This window comes from Hypanus sabinus, chromosome 27 (assembly GCF_030144855.1).
Source record: "Hypanus sabinus isolate sHypSab1 chromosome 27, sHypSab1.hap1, whole genome shotgun sequence".
Classification (NCBI taxonomy): Eukaryota; Metazoa; Chordata; class Chondrichthyes; order Myliobatiformes; family Dasyatidae; genus Hypanus; species Hypanus sabinus.
In genome coordinates this window covers 2,531,045-2,558,967 of record NC_082732.1, presented here as the reverse complement: position 1 = coordinate 2,558,967, position 27,923 = coordinate 2,531,045, and the positions used below count along the sequence as shown (strand labels likewise).

The 27,923-nt window shown below is 40.9% G+C and overlaps 1 protein-coding gene across 1 annotated transcript in view; it reads left to right on the top strand.

Moving 5' to 3' along the window:
* Nucleotides 1–27,923, top strand: part of LOC132381895 (proproteinase E-like) — a 162,894-nt gene that overhangs the window by 52,472 nt on the left and 82,499 nt on the right. Inside the window, exon 4 of the mRNA XM_059951606.1 lies at nucleotides 16,680–16,832. Coding sequence (XP_059807589.1) covers nucleotides 16,680–16,832 — 153 coding nt within the window. The remainder of the gene's footprint in view (nucleotides 1–16,679; nucleotides 16,833–27,923) is intronic.

Genomic DNA, 27,923 nt, shown 5'->3' with positions numbered 1-27,923 from the left:
TTTACAACAAAGGACAAGGCCATTCCGCCCTTCATCTTTGTTGCATTTTAGTATAATCTTGTATAACCACTTACTTCACCATAACCTTTTCTCCCACTGGGTTCATGGAATGAGCTACTAGAGGAAATGGTAGAGCAGACACAATTGTGACATTTGAAAACACTTGGGCAAGTACATAGTTAGGAAAGGTTGAGGTGGATATGGGCCAAAATCAGTTTGGTAGGACTAGCTCATGTAGGCAACTTGGTTGGTGTGAATGAATTGGATCAAAAGCCTTGTTCCATGCCGTCCAATTGTATGTCCATTAGCACTGTCAATCAATTTCCCGCCCCTGTAGCTTCGCCCTATTACACCGGAGGTAATTTATTGCAGCCAGTTCATCCATCTATTAGCATTTTTTTGGCATTTGCAAGGAGACCAGAACCCCTGGGTCACATGGAGAAACTGCAAACCTGAGGACATGAAACACAACAGTCAGCTTACTGGGCCTTACCAGTTGTGATAAGTCATTTATTGAGGCATTGGCTGTTCTTCCTGAAAAATGAGGAGAGGAAAGGAAGAACTTTGAGATGTGCCCATATTTCTGGATTCCTGCACATTCAAGACTTTGTAGACAGTTTATGTGAGTCTTGTATGCCACCCAGATTGACGCAGCCTGGCAATGTGCTGGGCTGCCACTTGCTGAGGGCTTAATCTGCTCATCATCAGAGGGTATAAGGTGACCAGATCGGCACTCAGAAGACCAATGGTTCCCTACTGCTTCAATTCTCCCTTGCTGGCTAGTGGACTATTTGCTGGGGAATACACACTTGACTTCATGACTTCTCTCAGAAACCCAGACACAGACATGATGCTCCTAAGGTCATTTGAACAAATCGATCAATGCCTGAAGGGCACATTCTGGGAGCTGCACAGTGGCTAGAGCTCGTGATTGAGTTAATCATTCTTCTCTGTATATGCTGCACTCTGAACATAGAAGGGATTGGCCTCAGAGCTTCCTGAGGAGGAGAGAAGGGAGCAGGAAGATGAAGAAATCTGACCATCTGGCTGTCTTCTTCCTACCTGTGTATCGGCAGATAAGAGGAAAGAACCTGAGACGAGGACAAAAAAGGGGTAGTTACAGGAAGGAATTCCTTTAAGTCAGTGGACTGGGCAACATTCAAGGACTCATCAGAAGATCTGAAAGAATAAGCCATAGTTAACATTGACTTTATAAAGACAGTCATGGATGAGTATGTTCCTGTAAAATCATTCAGTGTCTTCTCTAACCAGAAACCCTGGATGAATCAAGAGTTTTGAAACATGCTAAGGGATAGATTGGTGTTTTTCAGGGCTAGGTGTCGTCTACTTGGACAACATTTGACAAGATTCTGCATGAAAAGCTGTTCAAGAAGGTTCAGTCGCTCAGCATTCAGGATGAGGTAGTAAATTGGATTAGACATTGGCTTTGTGGGAGAAGCCAGGGAGTGGTACTGACTAGAGGCCTGTGACTAGTGGTGTACCGCAAGGATCAATGCAGGGTCTGTTACTGTGTGTCATCTGTATCAATGATCAAGAATATAATGTGGATCAGCAATTTGCAGATGACACCAAGATTGGAGATGTAGTGGACATTGAGGAAGGCTATCATGGCTTGCAGAGGGATCTGTATCAGCTGGGAAAATGGCAGATGGAATTCAATGCAGACAAGTGTGAGGTTTTGCACTTTGGTAGGACCAGACATGGTAGGTCTTACACCATGAATGGTAGGGCACCGAGGAGTGTGATCACTGTGTTCTTAGATCATAAAGAGATCTAAGAACACAGGTCCATGATTCGTTGGAAGTGGTATCATAGGTAGACAGGGGCAGAAAGAAAGCTTTTAGAACATTAGCCTTCATAAATCTATTGTCTATTGTCTAAATCAATGTATTGAGTACAGGAGATGAGAAGTTGCACAGGGCATTGGTGAGGCCTAATTTGGAGTACTGTGTGCAGTTATGGTCACCTACTTACAGGAAAGATGTAAACAAGGTTGAAAGAGTACAGAAAAAGTTTACAAGGATGTTTCTGGGTCTGGATAGATAGGGTAAATGCAAGCAGGCTTTTTCCACAGAGGTTAGGTGGGACTACAACTGGACTCAAGTCAAGTCACTTTTTATTGTCATTTTGACCGTAACTGCTCGTACAGAACACAGTAAAAACGAGACAACATTTTTCAGGACCATGGTGCTACATGAAACAGTACAAAAACTACACTGAACTACGTGAAAACAACACAGAAAAAAAATCATAGATTAAAGGTGAAAGGTGAAAAATTTAACAGGAATATGAGGGGAAATATCTTCACTCAGAGGGTCATGAGAGTGTGGAATAAGCTGCCAGCACAAGTGGTGCATATGAGCTCGATTTCAATGTTTAAGAGAAATTTGGATAGCTACATGGATAGTAGGGGTATAGAGGACTATGATCCCGGTGCAGGCCAATGGGAGTAGGCAGTTTAAATAGTTCTGGCATGGGCTAGATGTGCTGATGAGCCTGTTTCTATGCTGTACCTCTCTATGACTCTATGACTGGTGATTTAGGAAAGTACACCTCTTACAAAGCAAAACCAAGCAATATAAATGAGAACAAGGTTTTGGTCCCTGATATGTTTAATGCCTCTTATGCTTCCTCTGAATGAGAGAACATGGAGGCAACTTCATGAACCCCCACAGCACCCCATGACCCTGTGATCTCAGTTTCTGAGACTGACATGAAAATATTCTTTAGGAGAGTGAATCTATTGAAAACATTTGACCCTGACAGCATAACCTGGCCAAGTACTGAAAACCGATCCCAGGCTGGAGCGTTTACAGACATCTGCAACCCCTCACTTCAGCAGTCTGAAGTACCCGTCTGCTTCAAGCGGACTTCAATCATACCAGTGCCCAAGAAGAACGTACTATCATGCCTCAATAATGATCGTCCAATCGCACTCCATCAACTGTAAAGTTCTTTGAGAGTTGGTCATGAAGCACATCATGGCTGAGAAGTGACCTTGGTCCACTCCAATTTGCCTACTCTTTTAACAAGTTAACAGCAGAAGCTGTTCAATTAGGTATTCCCTCAGCTCAGGAACACTAGGACGATGAAAATGAATATGCCCAGATGTGTTTCATTGACTACAGCTTAGCATTCTGCACTATCACCCCTCAAAACTCATTACTAAGCTTCAAGACCTGGTCCTTGATACTTCTCTGTGCAATCTGATCCTCGATTTCCATACTGGCAGAGCTCAGTCGGTATGGATTGGCAACAATATCTCTTCCACACTCACCATCAGTACGGTTGCACCAAAAAGCTGTGTGCTTAACCATAACTTTACCTATGATTGTGTAATGAAGTACAGCTCCAATACTGTATTTAACTTTGTTGACGACTTCACTGGTGTTGGCTGAATCAAAGGTGGTGATGAATCAGTGAGACCATAAGACATAGGAACAGAATTAGGCCATTTGGCCCATCAAGTCTGCTCAGCCATTTCATCATGGCTGATCCATTTTCCTTCTCAACCCCATTCACCTTCCTTTTCTCCATAACCTCTGACACGTTGACTTTTCAAGAACCTATCAACCTCCACCTTAAATGCACCCAGTGATCTGGCCTCCACAACCGGCTGTGCCAAAGAATTCTGTCTCTCTGTTAAAAGAAGTTCCTCCTCATCTCTGTTCTAAATGGACATCCCTCTATTTTGTGACTGTGTTGTCTGGTCCTGGACTTTCCTCACCAAAGGAAACACTCTCTTCATAGCCATGCTATCTAGGGCTTTCAACATTCAATAGGTTTCAGTGAGACCCCCCCCCCCCCCGCCCCCCATTCCTCTATATTCCAGCGAGTAATGGCCAGAGCTATCAATTGCAGCTCATATGATAACCCTTTCATTCATGGAATAATTCTCATCAAACTCCTCTGAACACTGTCCAATGTCACTGCATCCTTTCTTAAATAAGGGGCCCAAAACTGCTCAAATTACTCTGTGAGGCCTTACCAGTGCCTTATACAGCCTCGGCATTACATTCTTGATTTCATGTTCTAGTCCAAATCGAAATGAATGCTAACATTTACCTTCTTCACCACCGACTCAACCTGCAAATTAACCTTTAGTGAATCCTACATGAGCACTTCCCAAATTATTTTGCACCTCGGATGTTTGAATATTTTTCCTGTTTACAAAATAGTCTATGCTTTCGTTCCTTCTTTCAAAATGCACGACCATACCCTTCCAACTCTATATTCCATCGGCCAACTCTTTGCCTATTCTCCTAACCTGTAAAACCTTCTGCAGCCTTCCTGCTTCCTCAACTCTACCTGCCCTTCCACCTTTCCTCATATTGTCTGCAAACTTGACCACAAAGCCATCAATTTCATCATCCAAATGATTGACATACAATACAAAAAGAAGTGGTCCCAACACAGACACCTGTGGAACAGCACAAGTCACCGGCAGGCAGTCCAAGAAGGATCCCCTTATTCCCACGCTTTGCCTCCTGCCAATCAGCCAATGACCTATCTATGCTAGAATCTTTCCTGTAATACGCTGAGCTCTTATCTTGTTTAGCAGCATCAAATACAATATCTTGTCAAAAGCTTTCTGAAAATCCAAGTACGCAACATCCACCGATTCTCCTTTGCCTATCTTGCTTATTATAGCTTCAAAGTGTTCAAATAGATTTGTCAGGCATGATTTTTCCTTGGGGAAATCATGCTGACTTTGGCCTATTTTGTTATTGACCTTCAAGTACCCGGAAACAACATCATTAACAATTGACCCAACACGTTCCCAACCACTGAGGTCAGGCTAACAGGCCTATAATTTCCTTTCTTCTGCCTTCCCCCTTTCTTGAAGTGGAGTGACATTTGCAATTTTTCAGTCCTCTGGAACCATGCCTGAATTTAGTGATTGTTGAAAGATCATTAGCAATGCCTCCAAAATCTCGTCAGCCACTTCCCTCAGAACCCTGGGGTGTAGTCCATTAGGTCCAGGTAACCTTCAGATCTTTCAGTTTCCCAAACGCCATCTTTCTAGTAATAGCAACTGCACTCACTTTTACCTTGACATTCTCGAACTTCTGCCAGTTCCAATGAGACAGGGATAGGATGGTAGGGTACAGGAACTGTGGTGTACAAAGGCCATTGTGAATCTAGTCAAGAAGAAAAGAAAAGCTTATGAAAGGTTCAAAAATCTAGGTAATGATAGAGATCCAGAAGATTACAAGGTTAGCAGGAAGGAGCTTAAGAAGAAAATTAGGAGATCCAAAAGGGGCCATGTGAAGGCCTTGGAGGAACTGGATTAAGGAAAACCCCAAGGCATTCTACAAGTACATGAAGAGCAAGAGGATAAGATGTGAGAGAATAGAATGAATCAAGTGTGACAGTGGAAAATGTATATGAAACCGGAGGAGATAGCAGAGGTACTTAATGCATACTTTGCTTCAGTATTCACTCTGGAAAAGGACCTTGGCAATTGTAGAGATAACTTACAGTGGATTGAAAGCTTGAGCATATAGACATTAAGAAAGAGGATGTGCTGGAGCTTTTGGAAAGCATCAAGTTGGATAGGTCACTGGGACGGGATGAGATGTACCTCAGGCTACTGTGGGAGGCAAGGGAGGAGACTCCTTAGCATATGGTGATGATCTTTGCATCATCAATGAGGACAGGAGAGGTTCTGGAGGATTGGATGGTTGCAGATGTTATTCCCTTATTCTAGAAAGGGAGTAGAGATAGCCCAGGAAATTATAGACGAGTGAGTCTTACTTCAGTTGTTGGTAAGCTGATGGAGAAGATCCTGAGAGGCAGGATTTATGAACATTTGGAGAGGCATAATATGATTAGGAATAGTCAGCATGGCTTTGTCAAAGGCAGGTCGTGCCTTATGAACCTGATTGAATTTTCTGAGGATTTTTTGACAGAATATAGTATTAATGGTAAGATTCTTGACAGTGTGGAGGGTCAGAGGGATCTTGAGGTCCAAGTCCATAGGACACTCAAGGCTGCTACGCAGGTTGAGTCTGTGGGTAAGAAGGTGCATTGGCCTTCATCAATCACGGGATTGACTTCAGGAGCCGAGAGGTAATGCTGCAGCTATATAGGACCCTGGTCAGACCCCACCTGGAGTACTGTGCTCAGTTCTGGTCGCCTCACTACAGGAAGGACATGGAAACCATAGAAAGGATGCAGAGGAGATTTACAAAAACGTTGCCTGGATTGGGGAGCATGCCCTATGAGAGTAAGTTAAGTGAACTCAGCCTTTTCTCCTTGGAGTGGCGGAGGATGAGAGGTGACCTGATAGAGGTGTACAAGATAATGAGAGGCATTGATCATATGGATATTCAGAGGCTTTTTCCTACGGTTGAAATGGCTAGCATGAGAGGGCATAGTTTTAAGGTGCTTGGAAGTAGGTACAGATGAGATGTCAGGGGTAAGTTTTTTATGTAGAGAGCGGTGACTCCATGGAACGGGCTACAGTCGATGGTGGTGGAGATGGAAACGACAGGGCTTTTTAAGAGACTCCTGGATAGGTACATGGAGCTTAGAAAAATAGAGGACTATGGGTAAGCTTAGGTAATTTTAAGGTAAAGAGATGCTCGGTGCAGCTTTGTGGGCCAAAGTGCCTGTATTGTGGCTGTAGGTTTTCTATGTTCTATGTTCTAAGCTCCTCCAAAAAGCCATTTTGGAGGCATTCCACAAATTCCTTCTTAGGATCCAGCATCAACTTGATTTTCCCAAATGATCTGCATATTGAAATCCCCCATGATGCATGTAACATTTGCCTTTTTTACATGTTTTTTCCATCTCCCATTGTAATTTGTTGACTACCTTATATTCAGAGGCCTGTAAATAACTCCCATCAGGGTCTTCTTACCCTTGCAGTTTCTTAACTTTACCCACAAGGATTCTACTTCTTCCAAACCTATTTAATTGATGAAAAATTGGCAAACCGAATGAACAACCTCTCACTGAAGTCAGCAAGACCAGAGTTTATTATCGACTATAAGGAGGAGGAGCCTGGATTGGCACCTCCAAGCTGGAGGTGCATAAACATGTTTTCAGTAGGAGATTGGAGGTGGCGAAGGTCAGAAGCTTTTAATTCCTTACTGTTAACATATCAGAGGATCTCTGGTGGAACCCACACAGAATATCATCATATAACCATATAACAATTACAGCACGGAAACAGGCCATCTCAGCCCTTCTAGTCCGTGGCGAACGCTTACTCTCACCTGGTTCAACTTACCTGCTCTCAGCCCATAACCCTCCATTCTTTTCTTGTCCATATACCTATCCAATTTTACTTTAAATGATAATACCGATCCTGCCTCTACCACTTCTACTGGAAGCTCGTTCCATACAGCTACCGCTGAGTAAAGAAATTCCCCCTCATGTTACCCTTAAACTTTTGCCCCCTAACTCATGTCCTCTTGTTTGAATCTCCCCTACTCTCAATGGAAAAAGCCTATCCATGTCAACTCTGTCTATCCCCCTCATAATTTTAAATACCTCTATCAAGTCCCCTCTCAACCTTCTACGCCCCAAAGAATAATGACCTAACTTGTTCAACTTTTCCCTGTAATTTAGGTGCTGAAAGACAGACATACAGACAGACATACTTTATTCACAAAAATACAACTGCAGATGCTGTGGATCAAAGAATACGTACACACTGCTGGAAGAACTCAGCAGGCCAGGCAGCATCCATGAGAAAAGAGTAGCCAACGTTTCGGGCCGATACCCTTCATCAGGAATGGGGGGGAAGAGAGGGCCGAAGCCCAGTAATAGAGATAGGGAATGGGGTAGGGCCTAGAGGTGCCAGGTGGAAAACCTGTCAGAGGAAAGATAAAGTGGGGAGGGGATAAGCATGAAAGAACTGTAGAGATAAAGAAATAGAAAGTTAAAAGGGGAAAGAGGCAGAGAGGGACCTGGGATAGGGGAAGGGGGAGGGCGAGGGAATTACCAGAAATTGGAGAATTCAGTGTTCATACCACCAGGCTGGAGGCTACCCAGACGGTAGATGAGGTGTTGCTCCTCCAACCTGAGTTTGGCCTCATCATGGCGGTAGAGGAGGCCATGTATGGACATAACTAGATTGGAATGAGAGGCATAGTTGAAGTGGGTGGCAATCGGGAGGTCCTGTCTATCATGATGGACGGAGCGGAGTGTAGGTGCTCGACGAAGCAGTCCCCAAATCTGCATCGGGTCTCGCTGATGTAGAGGAGGTTGCACCGGGAGCACTGGATGCAATAGTCCCCTCCCCCTCCCCCTTTATCTTCCCTCTGATTGGTTTTCCACCTGGCACCTCTAGGCCCTACCCTATCTGTATTACTGAGCTTCGGCCCTCTCTTCCCCCCCCCCATTCCTGATGAAGGGTCTTGGCCCGAAACGTTGGCTACTCTTTTCTCACGGATGCTGCCTGACCTATTGAGTTCTTCCAGCATTGTGTATGTATTCTTCAACATACTTTATTGATCTCGAGGGAAATTGGGTAACAGGTAACATTCTAGTAAATCTTCTCTGTACTCTCTCTATTTTGTTGACATCTTTCCTGTAATTCGATGACCAGAAATGTACACAATACTCCAAATTCGGCCTTACCAATGCCTTGTACAATTTTAACATTACATCCCAACTCCTATACTCAATGCTCTGATTTATAAAGGCCAACATACCAAAAGCAACCACCCTATCCACATGAGATTCCACCTTCAGCTATGCACCATTATTCCTAGATCGCTTTGTTCTACTGCATTCTTCAATGCCCTACCATTTACCATGTATGTCCTATTTGGACTATTCCTACCAAAATGTAGCACCTCACACTTATCAGCAATGAACTCCATCTGCCATCGTTCAGCCCACTCTTTTAACTGGCCTAAACCTCTCTGCAAGCTTTGAAAACCTACTTCATTATCCACAACACCACCTACCTTAGTATCATCTGCATATTTACTAATCCAATTGACCACCCCATCATCCAGATCATTAATGTATATGACCCAGTACAGATGCCTGAGGCACGGCACTATTCACCAGCCTCCAACCTGACAAACAGTTACGAAGAAGGCATGAAGAAGGCTAGCTATACTTCTACTTGTTTGCATACAGGAAGTGTTTGATGCAGCCCAGTCCATCACAGCAAATCCCTTCTCACCATTTACATCGAGCACTGCCACAAGAAAGCAACATCCCTCATCAATCTCCCCCCATACCTGAATAAAAACTCCCAAAATATGTAATTTCAGAGTCTTCACAAGCATTATGGCACCACCAATTTTATAAAATGAAAAATCTTGGTTCTTTCATCCAGTGGACTCCATTCCTGATGGGGTCAATTTTTATTCAGCTCATGCTTGTCTCACTTCACTCAGATGTGAAGCTTTAGTGTCAACCTGTGTGCTTGGTAGTGCTTCCTAGAGCTCTTCTGAGGTATCTTGCTCTGTGTGCATAGCTTAGGGATGGAACCTCATCGAATCGCCACTGGACGTCCTTGGTTAAGTATCTGATTTGGTGGATCTCTTCCTTGCCACCTACAAGTTCCTGCACAGGCAGTGAATATAAAAACCCATTTCTATTTAAAACTTATAAAGGAATGAGCATTTTTGTTAAAATACATGAAGGAATAAACCAACGCTCATTCATGTTTATCTGTCCTGTATTAAATGAGTCATTGAATTGTACAGAGCAGCACCAAGCTCCTTTTCCCGCCATTTACTGGCTCATGGCCTGTAATTAGCTGTGTGTTGCTGATCTAAGTGCTCATTTCGATGACTGTGGCGAGGGTCTCTGCCTCCACCACCTCCTCGAGCAGTGTGATCCAGACTTCAGTCACCCTTAGAATGAAAGATCTCTCCTTCAAATTTCCCCTCTTAGATTCCCCTCTAAACCTCACTTACTATCTTAAACCTATGGCATTCTGGTTTGTGACATATCTGCTATGGGAAGATTTTCACACTGCATGCCCTATCTATGATCTTCACAACTTTATATATGTCTACAAGATCACTTCAGAGCTTCCACCCACTCCAAGGAAGGTGAACTCAGTCTCTACAGTCTTCATCCCAAGCAGCATTCTGGTGAATCTCCTCTACACCCTCTCCATTCCAATTACAGACTTCCTACTGTGTGGTAAACCGGACTGTCAACAGTACTCCAGGTAATGTTTTATAAAGCTGCGCCTTAAACTGCCAGCTCCTATATAAGATGTATTACAATAGGTCTACAGTGAATGTAATCTCACTGACTCTCCACGGCCTTGCATTACCTGGACATAGTTATACCTGCATCAGGCTGCTATTTATTGACTACAGCTCAGTGTTTAACACAGTCATATCCTCAGTTCTAATCAATAGGCTTCAAAACTTGGGCCTCAGCAACTGAATCCTTGACTTCTTTGCCGGAGACCATACACTATGCAAATCAGAAATAACATCTTCACCTTGGTGACTATCAGCACTGGCAGACCTCAAGAGTGCATGCTTAGCTCATGGCCCCACACTACACCCATGATTGGGTGGCTAGGCACAGCTCAAATCCCATCTATAAATTTGCTGATGACACAACTATTGATGGCAGAATTATAGATAAAGGCTTACAGGAGTGAGTTAGATTAGTTAGTTGAGTGGTGTTGCAGCAACAACCTTGCACACGTCAGTAAGACCAAAGAATTGGTTGTGGACTTCAGGAAGGGGAAGTCGAGGTAATACCGATCCTCTTCAAGGGATCTGAATAGGAAAGCAAGAGCAGTTTCAAGTTTTTTGATGTCAACATCTCTGAGGATCTATCAACAGATGGATGCAATTACAAAGAAGACAAGACAATTTCATTAGGAGTTTGAGGAGAATTGGTATGTCTCCAAAGACTCTCGCTAATTTCTACAGATGTGGTGTGGAGAGAATTCTAACTGCTTGCATCACTGTCTGGTATGGCAGAGCCACTGCACAGGATCGAAAAAGGCTATAAGAAAATTGTAAACTCAATCAGCTCCATCATGGGCACTAGCCTTCCCAGCATCCAGGACTCCTTCAAAAGGTGATGCCTCAAATAGACAGCATCCATCATTAAGGACCCCCATCACCTAGCGTATGTCCTCTTCCCCTTGTTACCATCAAGGAAGATTCAGATTTCCGAATGAACAATGAACCCATGAATATTTTCCTTCTCTTTTTGCACTACTTATTTAATTTATTGTTTATATGCTTATTAATATGATTATTATAATGTATAGTTTTTATTATTGTGTATTGCAATCTACCATTGCCACAAAACAACACATTTCATGATGTATGCCAGTGATATTAAACCTGATTCTAATTCTGATTCTTTATGATCTTACATACTTGTGCTGCCACCTTCAGGGATCTATGGATTTGTACATCAAGCTCCCTCAGTATCCCAGAGATCTTCCATTCATTCTTTGTATGTTCTGGCTTTATTAGTCCTCCCAAAATACATCACCTTATCAACTGATCAATATTATCTTATGAGCTCAGTCATAAGTCAGAGAACTAAGGATAGAAGTTGGGACATTATGTTGCAGTTGTAAAAGATCTTGGTTGTGCCAGATTTGGCATATTGTAAACAGGAGATTCTGCAGGTGTTGGAAATCTTGAGCAACAAACACAAAATGCTGGGGGATCTCAGCAAGTCCAGCAACATCTAAGGAGGGGAAAGCACGAAGGCTGAAACTCCCTTTTCCCATCCTTTCTAATCTTGATGAAAGGTGCTGGCCTGGCTGTTTATTCCCCTCTATAGATGCTGCCTGATGCTGAGCTCCCCCAGCATTTTGAGTGCATATGTAATATTGTGCTCAGTTTTGGTTACCATGCTATAGGAAAGACGTCATTAAATTGGAAAGAATGTGAAGGAGATTTCCAAAGATATTGACGGGACTGGAGAGAGGCTGAGCAGGCTGGAATTGTTTTCACTGGAATGTAGGAGGTGAAGGGGTGATTTCATAGAGGTGCATAGACAGAGTCAATGCACAGTCATTTTCCCAGGGTTGGGGAATCAAAAACTAGACATAGGTTTAAAATGAACCAGGAGAAGATGTAATAGAAACCTGAGGGGAAGCATTTTCACCTCGAGAGTGGTCAGTATATGGAATGAGCTGCCAGAGGACATGGTTGAGCCAAGTACATTAACAATTATTAGAAATGTATATGAACAGGAAAGGTTTAGAGGGATATAGGTCAAACATGGGCAAATGGGAGTTACTCAGAAGGAAACCTTGTTTGGCATGGATGAGTTGAGATGAAGAGCCTTTTTCTGTGCTGTATGACTATAACTGACCCATGGCTACACCTCTCAATATCAACAATTCCAGCCATTTTTCAGTCAACTATCAACTTGCTAATCATGCATTCCCATTGAAATTGTTAATGTATGCAGAAATCATAAGGACCCTGAATTTGCTTCAGCGCGAGTTAAAGGCTTCCAATCATGAAAATAACCTTCCCACCATCACACTCCATCTCCCATTACCGAGGCAATTCTGTATCAATTTGTCAACTTGCCCAGGACCCAGGTTTTCTAACTATATATAAAATATATATAATATAAATTTTTATATTTATTTCAGAATATTCCTTTTTTTTGACTAAGAAGTTTTTTTAATTGGATTAATTCTATTATTTTATTTTTTATTTGGGATAATAAAAGACCAAGAATTAGTAAATGTCATTTATAAAAGTTGAAAAAGGATGGATGTCTCGCTTTGCCTAATCTATAAATGTATTATTGGGCTGTTAATTTGCAGTATATGTCCTTTTGGTTATATTGGGGTGATAGGAATAATCAGCCAAGTTGGGTAGACCTGGAACTGAGAGCTATGAAACAGTTTTATTTAACTTCGTTATTAGGAGTTGCTCTACCTATACAATCAGCTAAAGTTGCTAATTTAAACCTATATCCTGTGGTTAAGCACTCTTTACATATTTGGCTCCAGTTCTGCAATTTTTTTAGTCTTAAAAAATTTAAACTTCGTAGTATAATTTATCGTAATTACTTTTTTAAACCTTCTTGGAGTGATCTGATTTTTTTACTTTGGTAAAATAAAGGTATTAATTATTTTTTGGATTTATTTAAAGAAGGCAGATTGATGTCTTTTGAACATCAAATTCACACATTCACACATTTTACAATATCTTCAAGTTAGACATTTTTTACAAAAATATTTAAGTAATTTTCCTTACATATTGGAGGCTGACTTGTTAGATACTATTATGAATATGAACCCCTTGTTGAAAGGTTCTATTGGAAGAGTTTATAATTCATTATTACAATGGGATAAGCATCCTTTACTTAAGATTAAACAGGATTGGGAGAAGAAACTCAATTTGACTTTCATATGGGAGGATTGGACGTGGATTCTGAAGCTGGTTAACTCTTCTTCGATCTGTGCTAGTCATTCACTGATTTAATTTAAAATTGTACATAGTTACCATTTGACGAAGAAGAGACTTACTAAAATATTTCCCAATGTTGACAAGTATTGTGATAGATGTAAAACTGAGATAGCTACACTGACACATATGGTCTGGTCATGATCAATATTAAAACAGTTTTGGAAGTCAGTCTTTTCGACAATTTCTAAAGCACTCAGAATCAATTTACAACCTAATAAATTGACTGTGCTTTTTGGAACAATTCCTCAAAATATCCATGGTATTTCTGTGTCTGACCAACATGTTATTGTGTTATGTTATGAAGCCACACTCAGATTGGAGGAACAACAGCTGGGTAGCCTCCAACCTGATGGCATGAACATTGACTTCTCTAACTTCCGTTAATGCCCCTCCTCCCCTTCTTACCCCATCCCTGACATATTTAGTTGTTTGTTTTTTTCTCTCACTCTGCCCATCACTCTGCCTGTTCTCCACCTCCGTCTGGTGCTCCCCTCCTCCCTTCTTTCTCCCTAGGCCTCCTATCCCATGATCCTTTCCCTTCTCCACCTCTGTATCACTTTTGCCAATCTGCTTTCCAGCTCTTAGCTTCATCCCGCCCCCTCCAGTCTTCTCCTATCATTTTGCATTTCCCCCTCCCCCTCATACTTTCAAATCTCTTAGTATCTTTCCTTTCAGTTAGTTCTGATGAAGGGTCTGTGCCCGAAATGTCGACAACGCTTCTCCCTATAGATGCTGCCTGGCCTGCTGTGTTCCACCGGCATTTTGTGTGTGTTGTTATTGCGTTTGTTACATTGATAGCTAGGAGGGCCATCTTGTTGAAATGGAAGGATATATCAGCTCCTACTTTGTCACAATGGTTCTCTCAAGTGATGCTGTGTCTTAGCTTGCAGAAAATTAGAAGTTGAACCTTTGAACCTTTATTTGATTTTGAGAAGAGATGGGGCTCATTTGCTCGTTATTATCATTTCAGTTAACTGATAGATTTCCTCCACGATCTAAATGTAATTTTTTTTGATATATCTTTTTTTCTTGTTGGCGGTTTGATGTTTATTTTTAGAAGCTTTTTGTATGATGCATGGCTCCAGGGTTGTACCTCCAATGGGTTTCTTTTTTTCCCCTCACTTTTCTTGCTTAGTAGGGTTTTTTTAATTCACAAAAGTTTTCAGTCTTTAAGATAATTTCTTCTTTTTTGAGGCATTGTAAGTGTTGTTACTTCAATGTACTTCTGCTATTTTTGAATATTAATAATAATAATAAAAAGATTTGAAAAGAAAGAAATTGTTAATGTATGCAGAAATTGTAAGGATGCTGAATTTGCTTCAGCAAGGGTTAAAGGCTTCCAATCATGAAAATAACCTTCCCACCATCACACTCCATCTCCCATTACCGAGGCAATTCTGTATCAATTTGTCAACTTGCCCAGGACCCAAGTTTTCTAAACATACAGACTGTTCCCCCTTGTGAGAACATGTGAAAGGTCTTACTGAAATCTTTGCAGGTTATATCACTGCCTTATCAACACAGTTTGTTACATTTTTGAAACACTCAGTCAAATTGATCTGCCCCTTTCAAAGACATGCCATTTACCTTTGCTTACTTTAGTGTAAATGCCTATTGCTGCTGTTATTGAACATAGGTTCTTTGTTGTCTATCAATCCTTTGGACATCATCTGTGGCTAATGAAAATTTAAAGATTTAAAACCCTTCCCTTGCTAGAAGTCATGGATAGATCTCATGGTTGAGCTGTTGGTGAGGAAAGAAAATGCAATGTTTAAATTCATTTTGAGAGGGTTAGAATATATAAGTATTGATGTAATGTTGAGGCCTTATGAGGCATGAGGCCTTATTTGGAGTATTATGAGCAGTTATAAGCCCCTTATCTAAGAAAAGATGTGCTGATATTGGTGGCGGTTCAAAGGAGGTTCACAAAAATCATATGAGCTCTGGGACTGTACTTACTGGGATTCAGAAGAATGAGGTAGGGCCACATTGAAACCTATCAAATGTTGCAAGGCCTCAATAGAGTAGATTTGGATTGGATTTTTCCTATGGTGGCGGAGTCTAATACCAGAGGACACAGCCTCAGAGGTGAGGGATGTCCACTTAGAATGGAGTTGAGGAGGAATTTCTTTAGCCAGAGTGTGGTGAATCTGTGGAATTCATTGCCACAGACAGCTGTGGAAGCCAAGCCATTGAGTATATTTAAGGCAGAGGTTGATAGATTCTTCATTATTCAAGGCATGAAGGGATAAGAGATTGGTGCTGAGAGGGAAATGGATCAGCCATGATGGGCCATATGCCCTAATTCTGCTCCTATATCTTATGGTCTTATATGGTCTCATCAATTTCTGAAGCCCTGAGGACTCATTCACCTTTTTAAGACCTCAAAAACTTCCAATAATTCCTCTATTTTAAGGTTTTAACCATATCTTCATCAGTTGCCCCAGGTCTGATGTAAGAGGATTGGGAAAAGGCTAATCAACCCCAAGTACATTGTCCACAGCTGATGCCTGAGCTGTAACTTCTCTTCCTCTCCTGGCTTTTGTTCCATATCTCTAAACCTCAAAATCCATCCACTTCAAATTTCAGGTTTTAACTAACATAATATGAATATGGTAACTGTTTCTTGATTTTGTGCCAATTGACTTCAAGGTTAGGTTCGCTTGTTGTGGAATTTCTCCTCTGGAGAATTAGTTTCTCTATCCAATGCTAACAGTATGGATGGATATACATTGAACCCACCTTCTGAAAGTAATCAGGAAGCATCACTTTTTATTTATATGCTTAATGAATTGGTGATAGTTTATACTGTGTGGCTCTCAGTTGCGATTCCGGTATTGAATGAAGACACTAGGTAAATTAAAGGTTTTTAAGTTTACAGTAGTAGCCTCTAGGTTTCACTCATTGTGAAAGGTGCAGAAAATTTTCCAACTCCAGATGATACTTCTGTCAGCTTCAGCTGCTGGCAGTTCAGATCAGACAAATGTCAACTAATTCTCCATAATTTTCAATTGATTCTGTTTTTCTGTTTAGGATCTAAAACCATATGGAAGCTATTTACAATGCTCTGAAATATCCTCCTGGCATGAACTTTGCCATTGGCTGTCTACAGTGTATGATGAAAGTGCACACGTTCCCCAAAGTGTGGCATGTCAATTATTCTAGATAACAAGTGTACTGCAATCAAATGTCAGGGAGAGCTGAGCTTAAGGCAACATTTCTCAAAAAAACAAAATGACAAGATTTCTTTTACTTCAGGGTGACCCAGGCAGTCCTTTGAATTGCTTTGGTAGTGATGGCAGGTGGTATGTCAATGGTATCGGAAGCTACTTGGGACCCGTTCAATGCAACACCGCAAAGAAGCCAAGTATCTACACCCGAGTGTCTGCCTTCAATGGCTGGATCAATGATGTAAGTCCACCCTTGAAATTCTTTGTATGATAGTGACTGTTGTGTTTCAAATCAAATGTGAATGCAAAACATGCCAGACTGAAATTCTGATATGGTGCCTCACTCTGGGATAGACTGGCCCTCACAACTGGAACAGAAGAGCCTTCTATATGAATAAACTTACCTGTGGTGCACAGATACCACACAATAGAGACGCCTTCACTGTGAATGGAAAGGTACTTACTCCCGATGTAGAAATGGTGTCTGCTGTAGAATGGACCTTATTATTATTGATAAGCTCCATGACACAGTGATCCTACACTGCAGATAACTTGTTACCAAAGGCAATGTCTTATCTCTTGGGTGGTGTAGATGGTAATTGGTAGTTAGTATTTGGTTTATTGTTGTCACATATATGCATACAGATCATTTCACCAAATTTCTACCTCATCCAGGTAGTACAAAGAAAAACCAGTAATAAAATACAGAATATAATGCTACACTTACAGAAAAAGCATAGTGCAAGCAAACAATAAGATACAAGGTTTATGATGAGGTAGATTGTAAGATCAAGAATCCATCTTATCATACAAGATGTCTGTTCAATAATCTTAGAACAATGAGAGAGAAGCTGTCCTTGAGACTGGTGGTTCATGCTTTCAGTCTTCTGTATCTTCTACCCAATGGTGGTATTCTCTCAAAAATACCAAAGAGAAACATCACTTTTAGTTCAATTTGCTTCAGTATATTCTGTGGATGTTATGCACTGTGATAAAGGGAGTGAATATTTAGGGAGATGAAGCTGGTTAGTTGAACTAATGTAGTGTTGCTGGAGTTGACCTATCTACAAAAGTTCTTGTGCCTTGTGAATGATAGAAAGTTTGGGAAGTATTGGGATGTGAGATAGCTTAATATCTGACCTGTTCTTTTAATACCATTGCAGGTGGATTCAGTGGTGGCAGAACCACTAAATGTTAGGGGGGGGGGGGAAGAGGGAGGACAGATAGACACACACTTTTGGAAATAGAGCATTTATTGCACCTGCATGGTATAAAAGTCTATTGCCACTAATCAAACCAAGCCTGAATGTTGTCCACATCATTTCCAATTTTCATCATCTGTTGGATTTTGTTTTTGGACTTTGTTCTTCTCCTTCATTTCATTTGGCTCCAATTTTTTTAAGATTGTGGATGTTCCTGGAGATTCATCCCACCAATGTTTCTTTTTCAGGAATCTGGGCAAGTGAGTAAGATACTATCTGAATAGTTGTCACAGAAGAGAAGGAGTTCAGGGGGAAGTACATGGGTAATCCAGAAGAGGTCAATATAAGGAAAGAAGAAGTGTTAGATGCCATAGGATGCATCAGGGTTGCATCAGCCATACTAGTCACAGCTGGACATTCAGTTCAGTTGAGCTATCATCTGATTGATTAGCTGTGGGGTCTACTGTGTACTGATTCTGCTGTTTAATATGTCTGTGTTTCAATACCAGAATTTTGCCAGAGTGCCGTGTAAAAGCACTACAATGTTCCCATTGGTTACATTTCTCCTTGGCTTGGAGCAAATATGCAAATCATATCTTGCAGTGAAATGTATGTTGGTTGCTGCAGCTGGCCTGGTGTTTGTGGCTGCTCAGCTTTGAGCTGCTGGAGTTCCCTTAGCAAGATTGTAACACCCACTGTACAGTGGGCGGAGATCCATAACGTGCACATGTGCACCAGGATTAGGGAGCCAGCTTGCCTTGGATGCTTTTGTGCTTTTGATCAACCTACTACGCAGGACCTTGTTAAAAGGTCTATATGGACAATATCCACCATTCTGTATTCATCAGCCTTCTCGGTTACCTCCTCAAAAAATAGCAATCAAAATACATAAATTCTATCCCTTATAATTTTCTCCAATAATTTCCCTACCTCTGACATAAGGCTCACCAGCCTGTAGTTACTTGTCTTCCTTCTGCTGCTCTTTTTAAATAATGGAACAATATAAAGCTAAACTTGGCCCTCTGGTAACTCAACTCTGGCAACCGAAGATATAAAAGATTACAATCAGAGACCCAGCAATCTCTTCCTGATTCCCATAGTAACCTGGGATGGATCCCGTTCAGGTCTGGGATTTATCAACCCTTATACATCTCAAGCTATCTTATAATTCCTCCTTCCTTATATTGACCTCTTCTGAGTTAACTGTGTACCTATCCCTGAAATTTTTCTTGTCCTTCTCCTTGGCAAGAACTATTCATTTAGAATCTTCCTCACGTGGTTTGAATTGATTTTTATATCAGTCAAGATAACACTCAAGAAAGCTTCTGATTGTAGGTTCTTCCACATTCTATTATTCCATGTTTTCATGAACAGTCCTAACTGGGCTGAGGATTTTAAGTTTACAGAATTGAGAAAGAATTATAGCTGTGAATGTTGATGCTGTGTTTACACCATGGATAATCACAGCCCAATCTGACTTCAGCAAAGTGGGTGCAACATTGACCAAGTCTATGGGTTGTCTCCATGGGTAAAGTTCTAGACTGATGAGTTGTACAATTCAATCCAAATAGCGTGATTATAGCTTGAGAACTGCACCATCATCAGTAGAATGTGTCTTTTGGATCTAACAACAGACAGGAAGAAAATTCACACCCACTTCCTTTCTTTTCTCCTAGACAATGACCAGTAACTAAAATATGGAAACAGAATGTTTCAAGCAGTCACATGCCTTTGATCAACAATTAAATTGGCCTGGAGATTTCTTGGTGATTTGCACAGTAGACTCCCCTGCTCCGTGTTATTAAGAAGAATGTAAAGAAATATTTTCTACAACTTAAACATGATTTTCTGATTCAAATGAACTGCACCTTTATTATGTTTGATTGTAATTTACTCTTAGAGCAGTTCCTGTATAGTTTTTGAGTGCCAGGATTTATTTTATACTAACCTCACATCAACATTTTACCTCTTTAGAAAGAAATGGGAATAGCTAATGAGTACGTATACAGATTTTGGATGGGAAAATGAATGTGTTGCTGTTGTATTTGCTAGCTATTTATTTAAAAAGCAATGTTAGTACTACCTGTGCTCTTACTGAATCACCACGGACTGTAGCTGCCAGGCAACAACAGAATGGCCAAGTGATGATTGAGCTGGTAGTTACCACCTGAGCTGATGGTTATCAACTGATAGAGTGGGTTTAAACTGTGCCCCCAATGTCACAGATGGATCGTGCTGAAATCTGATCATAAATTAAATAAATGTGGTTTTTTGTAGTCTCGTAAATTCTTTGAATGAATTACTGTTCAATCTGGTTTGGGTGGAATAATGCCTGAAAAATATTTGAACTTTTCCTCAAGAAGTGGGGGTGTCTGGGATTGAATACACAGTATGTGACTTTCAAGAAATGAAAGTACTCAGAAGGAGATACTTTAGGTAGTATCTGTTCATGTGAATCCAAAGCTAAGAGGCAAAAAACCAGAAGAATAAGACGACAAATATAAAATCAAAGTTCACAGTAAATGTTATTATCAAGGTACCTACACATCACCATATACAACCCTGAGATTCATTTTCTAGTGGGCATAGTCAGTAAATCTGTAGATAGTATCTATAAAAGGATCAATGAAAGATCTGCCAGAGTGCAAAAGACAACAAACTGTGTAAATGCAAATATAAATAACAGAACATAAGATAAAGAGTCCTTAAAGTGAGATAATTGGTTATGGGGATATTTCAATGATGAGACAAGTGAAGTTGAATGATGTTATCTCCTTTTATTCAAGAGCCTGACGGTTGAGGGGTAGTAACTGCTCTTGAATCCGGTGATGTGAATCCTGAGCTCTTGTAACTTCTACTTGATGAAAGCAGTGAAAAGAGAGCATACCCTGAGTGGTGGGGTCTCTGATGATGGATGCTGCTTTCCTACAATAGTTCCTACAATAGTTGGGAGGGCTTTACCCATGATGTTCTGGGGCAAATCAACTATCTTTTGTAGGATTTTCCATTCAAGGGCATCGGGGTTCCCATAACTGGCTGTGTTGCAGCCAGTCAATACACTTTCCACTATACAGCTACAGAAGTTGTCATTGTTTTAGATGTCATGCTGAATCCCCACAGACTCCAAAGGAAGTCTTGCTGAATCTCTGTAGACTCCTCAGGAAGTAGAGGCACTGCCATATATTCTTTGCAATTGCACTTATGTGTTGGGTCCAGGACAGTTCCTCTGAAATAGTTACACCCAGGAATTTAAAGTTGCTAACCCTCTCTACCTCTGATCTTCTGATGAGGGCTGACTCATGGACCTCTGGTTTCCTTCTTCCAAAGTCTATAATTAGTTCCTTTGTCTTGTCAATGTTGAGTGAGAGGTTATTGATATGATACCCCTTAACCAGATTTTCATTCTCTTTTGTGCTGATTCATCATCACCTTTGTTTTGGTGTCATCAGCAAACTTGAATATGGCAATGGAGCTGTGCTTAGCTGCACAATCATAGGTGTGAAGTGAGTAAGTAGGGGGGCTAAACACACAGTCTGTACTGATGGAGATCATGGAGGAGATGGTGTTGCCATTCCAAACTGACTAGGGTCTGCAAATGAGGAAATCCAGAATCCAATTGCACAAGGAGGTATTCAGGCCAAGGTCTTGGAGCTTGTTGATTAGTTTTGAGAGAATGATGGTATTAATGAAGGCATCCACAAGAGTCACCATTATCAAAACAAGATTATAATTCACAATGGCATGAAGCAGGCAAGGAAATTGGTATCAATGAAGGGAGCAGAAATTGAACAAGCAACACAGAGACTAGAAATGTGTGCTGATATGGTGGATGAGGCAAGGTGAAGAGTGGCTTGTGTGAAACAAAATCAGCTGGACCAAGTGACTGGTTTCACCCTGTGAAAACATCTGTAATTCCATATAATTCAATGCTCTTGATTTGCATTTTGAGACAATGCAGGGAGCACATTGGTCATGTCCCAGGCAGAAAGCTGATGGATGACTACAAGGAAAACAGTTTGGAGGTAGTGATGGAGATCCTGTGGTCCCTCCCCTCGCAAATAGGTGTACAAGTTTGGGGAAAACAGTGAAGACCAACCCCATGGCACCCTGGCACTGCTGGACAACAGGGGTGAAGGAAGGCTGGTTCTCAAGAGTTGTAGGGAACTGGATTGCACAGAGAGCAGACAGGTGTTTCTGTGGTCATGAAGGAGACCAGAATTTTGAATTCCAGGTGCCAGGAGTAAGTATGTCTCGGAACGACTGACATTCTACGAGAAGAGGGTGATCAGGTGTACAAGACCATAAGATCATAAGAAATAAGAGCAGAATTAGGCCATGTAGCTCATGGAGTCTGCTCCACCATTTCATCATGGCTGATCCAATTCTCTTCTCAGCCCCAGTCTCCTGCCATTTCCCGTATCCCTACATGCCCTGACCAATCAAGAATCTCTCAATCTCTGCCTTAAATGTACATAGTACATAGAGACTTGGCCTCCACAGCTGCCTGTGACAAAGAATTCCACAGATTTACTACCCACTGGCTAAGGAAATTCCTCCTCAGCTCTGTTCTAAAAGGATGCTCCTCTATTCTGAGGCTGTGTCCTCTGGTCTTAGACTTTCACCATAGGAAACATCCTCTCCACATCCACACAGTCAAATCCTTTCACCATTCAATAGGCTTCAATAAGGTAATCCCTCATTCCCCTGAATTCTAGTGAATACAAGCCCGGAGCCATCAGTCTCTCTTCATATGACAAGCCATTCAATCCTGGAATCATTTTCATGAACCTCCTTTGATCCCTGTCCAGTTTCAGCACATCTGTTCTAACATAAGGAGCCCAAACTTGCTCACAGTATTCCAAGTACTGTAAAGCCTCACCAATGCTTTAAAAATTTCAACATTACATCCTTGTTTTTATATTATTGTCATCTTGAAATGAATGCTAACATTCCATTATTTGCCTTCCTCACCACATCCTCAACCTACAAATTAACTTTTAGGGAATCCTGTACAAGTCTGTTTGCATCTCAGTTTTTTGTATTTATTTCTCCATTTAGAAAATAGTCAAACCTTGTATTTCTTCTACCAAAGTGCATGACCATACACTTCCTGACACTCATTTCTGTCATTCCTATTCTCTTAATCTGTCTAAATCCTTCTGTAATCTCTCTACTTCCTCAAAATTACATGCTCCTCCACCTAGCTTCATATTGTCTGCAAACTTTGCAAGAAAGCCAGCAATTCTATCATCCAAATACTAGTCATGGCACATATTTAGTAAATGTTCTGCAAAGTGAATTCAGAGAGTTACAAGATTAAAGAGCTGGGTGTCCAAAGGATTACCTTGGATACTACCTGTGCTATGTGTTACTGTTTAGAAATAGGATGATGGGTCAGATGAAGGTGAGGGCTGAAGCAATGTTGCAGGGTGGTGTAGATACCTGGATCACTGGGACCACTCCTAGGGAAGTAGGGTTTGTACAAAGAGGACAACATGCACTAGAACTGGAAGGGGACCAATATTCTTGCAGGAGGGTTTGCTGTTGGGGAGATTTTAATATAATTTTACAAGGGTGAGTTGCAGAATAGGTAGGGAGTTGGAGTGAATATAAAGGGTAAACAGAGTAGGTCCAGTGGGAAGATTAGAGGGAAGAATGATAAGACATAAATTAATGCAAGAAGCATGACCAGTAAGACAAGTGAACTGAGAGCATTATTCATCACATGGAAATATGTTATTATTGCAATTACTAAATCACTTTTGTAAGAAGGACAGCGCTGGCAGCTCAATGTTTCAGGATGTAAGTAGCTTCATGTATGAGAGGCAGGGAGGCACTACCATATTGTTTAGAAAGAATATTGCTACAGTACTTGAGGAGGATTGAACCCGGGTCTAGACATGGCGAAGCAGTTGTACCTGTACCTGTACTATGGTGAAGCAGTGATACCTGTACCACAGGTCCTCATGAATTCAGCATTCCAGTGAGCTACATCTTGAAAGATTCTTCTAGTCAGACCAGATGACTTGAAATCCAAAGTAAGAAAGGGATTATCATTTTACCGGGGTTATATTACAGGCTTTCTCTCAGCTGTGACTGGGAAATAGAGGAGTAGATCTGTTCACAAATCACTGAGAGGTAAGATATGGTCATTTTTATTTTTCACACTGTGCTGCTTCCACAAAACAGCAAATTTCAGGACATACTTCAGTGGTAATAAATCCAATTTAAATTCTGCTTTGGAGGGTGTACCTCAGGCTGAGGTCAATGGGTGGTCACATTGTTTTCATTCCAGTAATGTTCAAAAGTGACATTTTGATAGAACAACTTGGATTACCAGATCATTTCAGGAAACCAGCATTTCTGTGTCAAATATAAACCTGTGCGGCCATTGATGGCGAAATCCCTCCTGAAGGATTCAATGAAATAAATGGATCTTTACAAAATACCTTCAGCATTTCAAGATAGAATAAATTCTACATTGTCGAGTATTAAATTTCGTAACTTTCACAAAACAGTGAGAGACCATTTGGCCCATTCAATCCCTGTAATCACATTACTTTCATTCCCTGTCTCATTATTAAACTGTTTCTATTTGTTTTCTCTTGTATTGTTGGCCAGGAAGAAATTACAAATTAGTGAACAGGAATGAGGCAAGGGCAGCGGAAACAGACAAAGCAAAAGTCTTTGTTCTTGGCATGTGGTGGCAGGAATGGAGGAGGACATTTTGTGAGACTGTCCTTGCAGCCCCCATTTTGTGAACTGTTTGGTGAATCAATTCTTGCTCTGGGATAACAATCAGAGCAGCTGAACTTGGGCACAAGAGTTTCTGCTAATGATCTGCTAAACAAGAGACCATTTTCAGATAAGAAGCTGTAAAATGGCAGGTTTGCAAAAAGAAAGCCTGTGATCTGGTCAGCTGGGCCCTGTGATTGGGTGACCCAGATAGACTGGCTTGAACCTGTCTGAGTTCGATAGAACCAAAGCAATCACCTAAGGAACAAGACTGAAGGAAACTGCTGTAAAGCAATAGTGCTTATTGCCCTTGGCTACATCGATGTATCCAGTCAGATGACCTTGAGCCAACAGAACTGAAATATCATAGATTGATCTGATAAGTAAAACAGTAAAAATGGAGGATTTTCGAGACCAACCATGGTGGATGTTGAGATCACATCAGGACCATGAGAAATACCTGGCCAGCAGAGACTCTTTCTCCTGGGTATTATCTTTTCTCTTCTTTGTTCATGGAAGGTCAGGAAATTCTAGTAGGTGTGCACATAGGTACTTAGCTCTGTAGATTCATGTGCTTCTGAACCGAGCCGATAAAGGTATTTGTCCAATACAGATTCTCCTGTGCCTAACCGATTATTATTATTGAGGATAATCCTTGCATCAGCATGCCCATCAGCTCCACCTAAGCTCTGTTGCCAGATTCCTGTACTGAAGTATAGTTTACAGTTGTCATATAACCTGCCAATGTGACTTTACAACATGGGATGAACTGAGATCTTCATGGTCACAGAAAGGATGCGCAGACCCTTTACAGACAGCACCTACGGACAGAATTGAACCTAAGCAGTTGAAGCTGTGGGCCAGTGGCACTACCCACATTAACTGCTCCACTACACCACCGTGCAGGGACCCTGTAACAGTGAGACTGGCCAGTGGTACTACCCACATTAAAATATGAGTGTCTCTGCTGAATATAGCAGTGTCCGTTAAGAGAATCACATCTCAAGAAGCCCAGATTGTAACAGTTGGAGCACGATTCTGTCACACAGTGGCTGAATGTCCACTTCCATTTCCTATAATCACTTGGTATTAAGAAAGATATCAACCTCCACCTTGAATACTTCTTGTACATCCATCCCACCATTGTGGTTGCACTCTTTATGACAAGGACATCCTTCTTCAGTTGGGATGAGACCTTCACGCAAAATAAGGTGGAAATCTGATATGCTACTGTTGGTTTTCCTGGAGTGAAGGAGGATTGGCTGGGGACTTGAATGCAAATAGACTGGAAGTCAGAATCATTTATTTCATTGTGGGGGTGTCAAAACAAAGGTATAGGAGGAGTTTTAAGGAGATTTGAGGGATAAGTTTCATACAGAGAGATGTTCGTTACTTTGAATGCACTGTCAGAAGAGAAGGTGGAATCAGATACAACCATTACAGTTGAGACATTTAGATGCATACTTAAATTGGCAAAGTACAGAAGGATAGAGTTGTAATGTAGACAAATAGGATTAGTGCAGATGAGCTATTGAGTCAATTTCTGTGCTGTATGACTTTGTGGCTATAAAAATTCAGGACTGAGTCTCACTAAGGCTTTGTAAAGCTGCAACAAGGCAACAGTCCTCCTGCACTCAAATGGTTAAGACAAAGGAGAAGGTTATGGACTTCAGGAGCATTTGCACCACTAACACCCCTCACCCCCTCCCTTACATCAGCTGCAGAACAGAGGAAACTGCAAGTGGTTTCAGACTTCACATCACTCACAAACTCTCATGGTCCCAGAACATATTCTACATAGTCAAGAAATCTCACCAACACTTCTACTTTTCATTTTTCAATCTTTTTTTATTGATTTACAGTAAAAGATATACAAATCAGAGAAGTTTAGCAAACAGACAAAAGATATATAAACAGCAATAAAGAAAAGTATATATTGTCAAAATCAAATAGGTATAATGTTATACTGTTATATATACAGTATAATCAAAAAACCACAAGTCCTCTTAACAAATCATTAAAAAAAGATTGGAAAATTTTATTTCTATAAAGGAAAAAAACCCACTAAACTAACTTGGAAAAAAAAGAAAAAAAAAAGAAAAGAAAGATTGGGCAGTCCATTTGAGGATAAAATTAGAAGAAAAAAGAAAGAGAAGAAACATTCTTCCAGTCACCTCCGAACCTTCACGGATAAGAACTTACCCTAAAGAGAATAAAGAAAAATAAATAAATAACAAATAAATTAAATCATATGAAAATAATTAAAAGATGTATCAAACATCCGGCTTCTAATTTTCTCCAAGCTTAGACATGACATAATGGAGGAAAGGCAATAGAAAACAGTAGGCGGATTAGATTCTTTCCAGTATAACAACATTGCTCTCTAAAGTTGAAAAGGCTGTCACATGTTGGGCAGAAGCAGATACTCTACCTACTTCCTCTGGAATAATCCCAGAAATTGCCGTAAGTGAATTGGGTTGAACATCCACATTTATAACTTTAGATAGTTTTCTAAACACATCTCTCCAAAAATTATTTAAGCTTACACAGGACCAAAACATATGAGTTAGAGTATCCACCTCTACATTACATCTGTCACAAATAGGACTTATATTAGGAAAAATATGCGCCAATTTATCTTTAGACATATGGGCCCTATGTACTATCTTAAACTGAATTAAGGAATGGCATGTACAGATAGATGAATTATTAACTAGATAATAAATTTTACTCCATTGATCTTCTGAAAGTGAATGCTGAAGTTCTATTTCCCAAGTGCATTGAACCTTATCATTAGTCGACATGCGAACATTCATTAACTGTTTATAAATGATAGCTATTAATCGTTTTTGAAATGGTTTAAGCCAGGCATGGGCAAACTACGGCCCGCGGGCCATATGCGGCCTGTTAAGCTTTTTAATCCAGCCCGCAGAACTTGATGAAATTACATTAATAAACCTTGTTAACGTTTTTTCCCCGCAATTCTGGCGTTTTCCCAATAGATGACGCACTCTATATACATTGACCTTTGTTGAGGTGCAGCGTATTACTCCACATTTGCGCTTTACTTTGTGACCTTGTGGCGATCCATTTCCTGGCACATCCGAACCGGCTCACGATTAGCCAGCGTTCTGGCTAAGGGAGATAGCCTGCGGGAATTTGCGAGCACAGAGCTCCACATACTGGCGCGCTCTCACTGTTCTGTCATTGTGCGGGTCGTTGTTGAGTTTTGGCACATGGGACAATTGAATAAGAAGGAGCAGGACAAGTAGACCTGCATCTCCTACCGCTTTTGAAATAAAGACAGTCAGGAGGAGAGTGATGATGATAATATCTTGAAGGATAACAGAATTTTCAGTGCTTTAAAATAATAACTGTTACTATTAAAAAAAGCT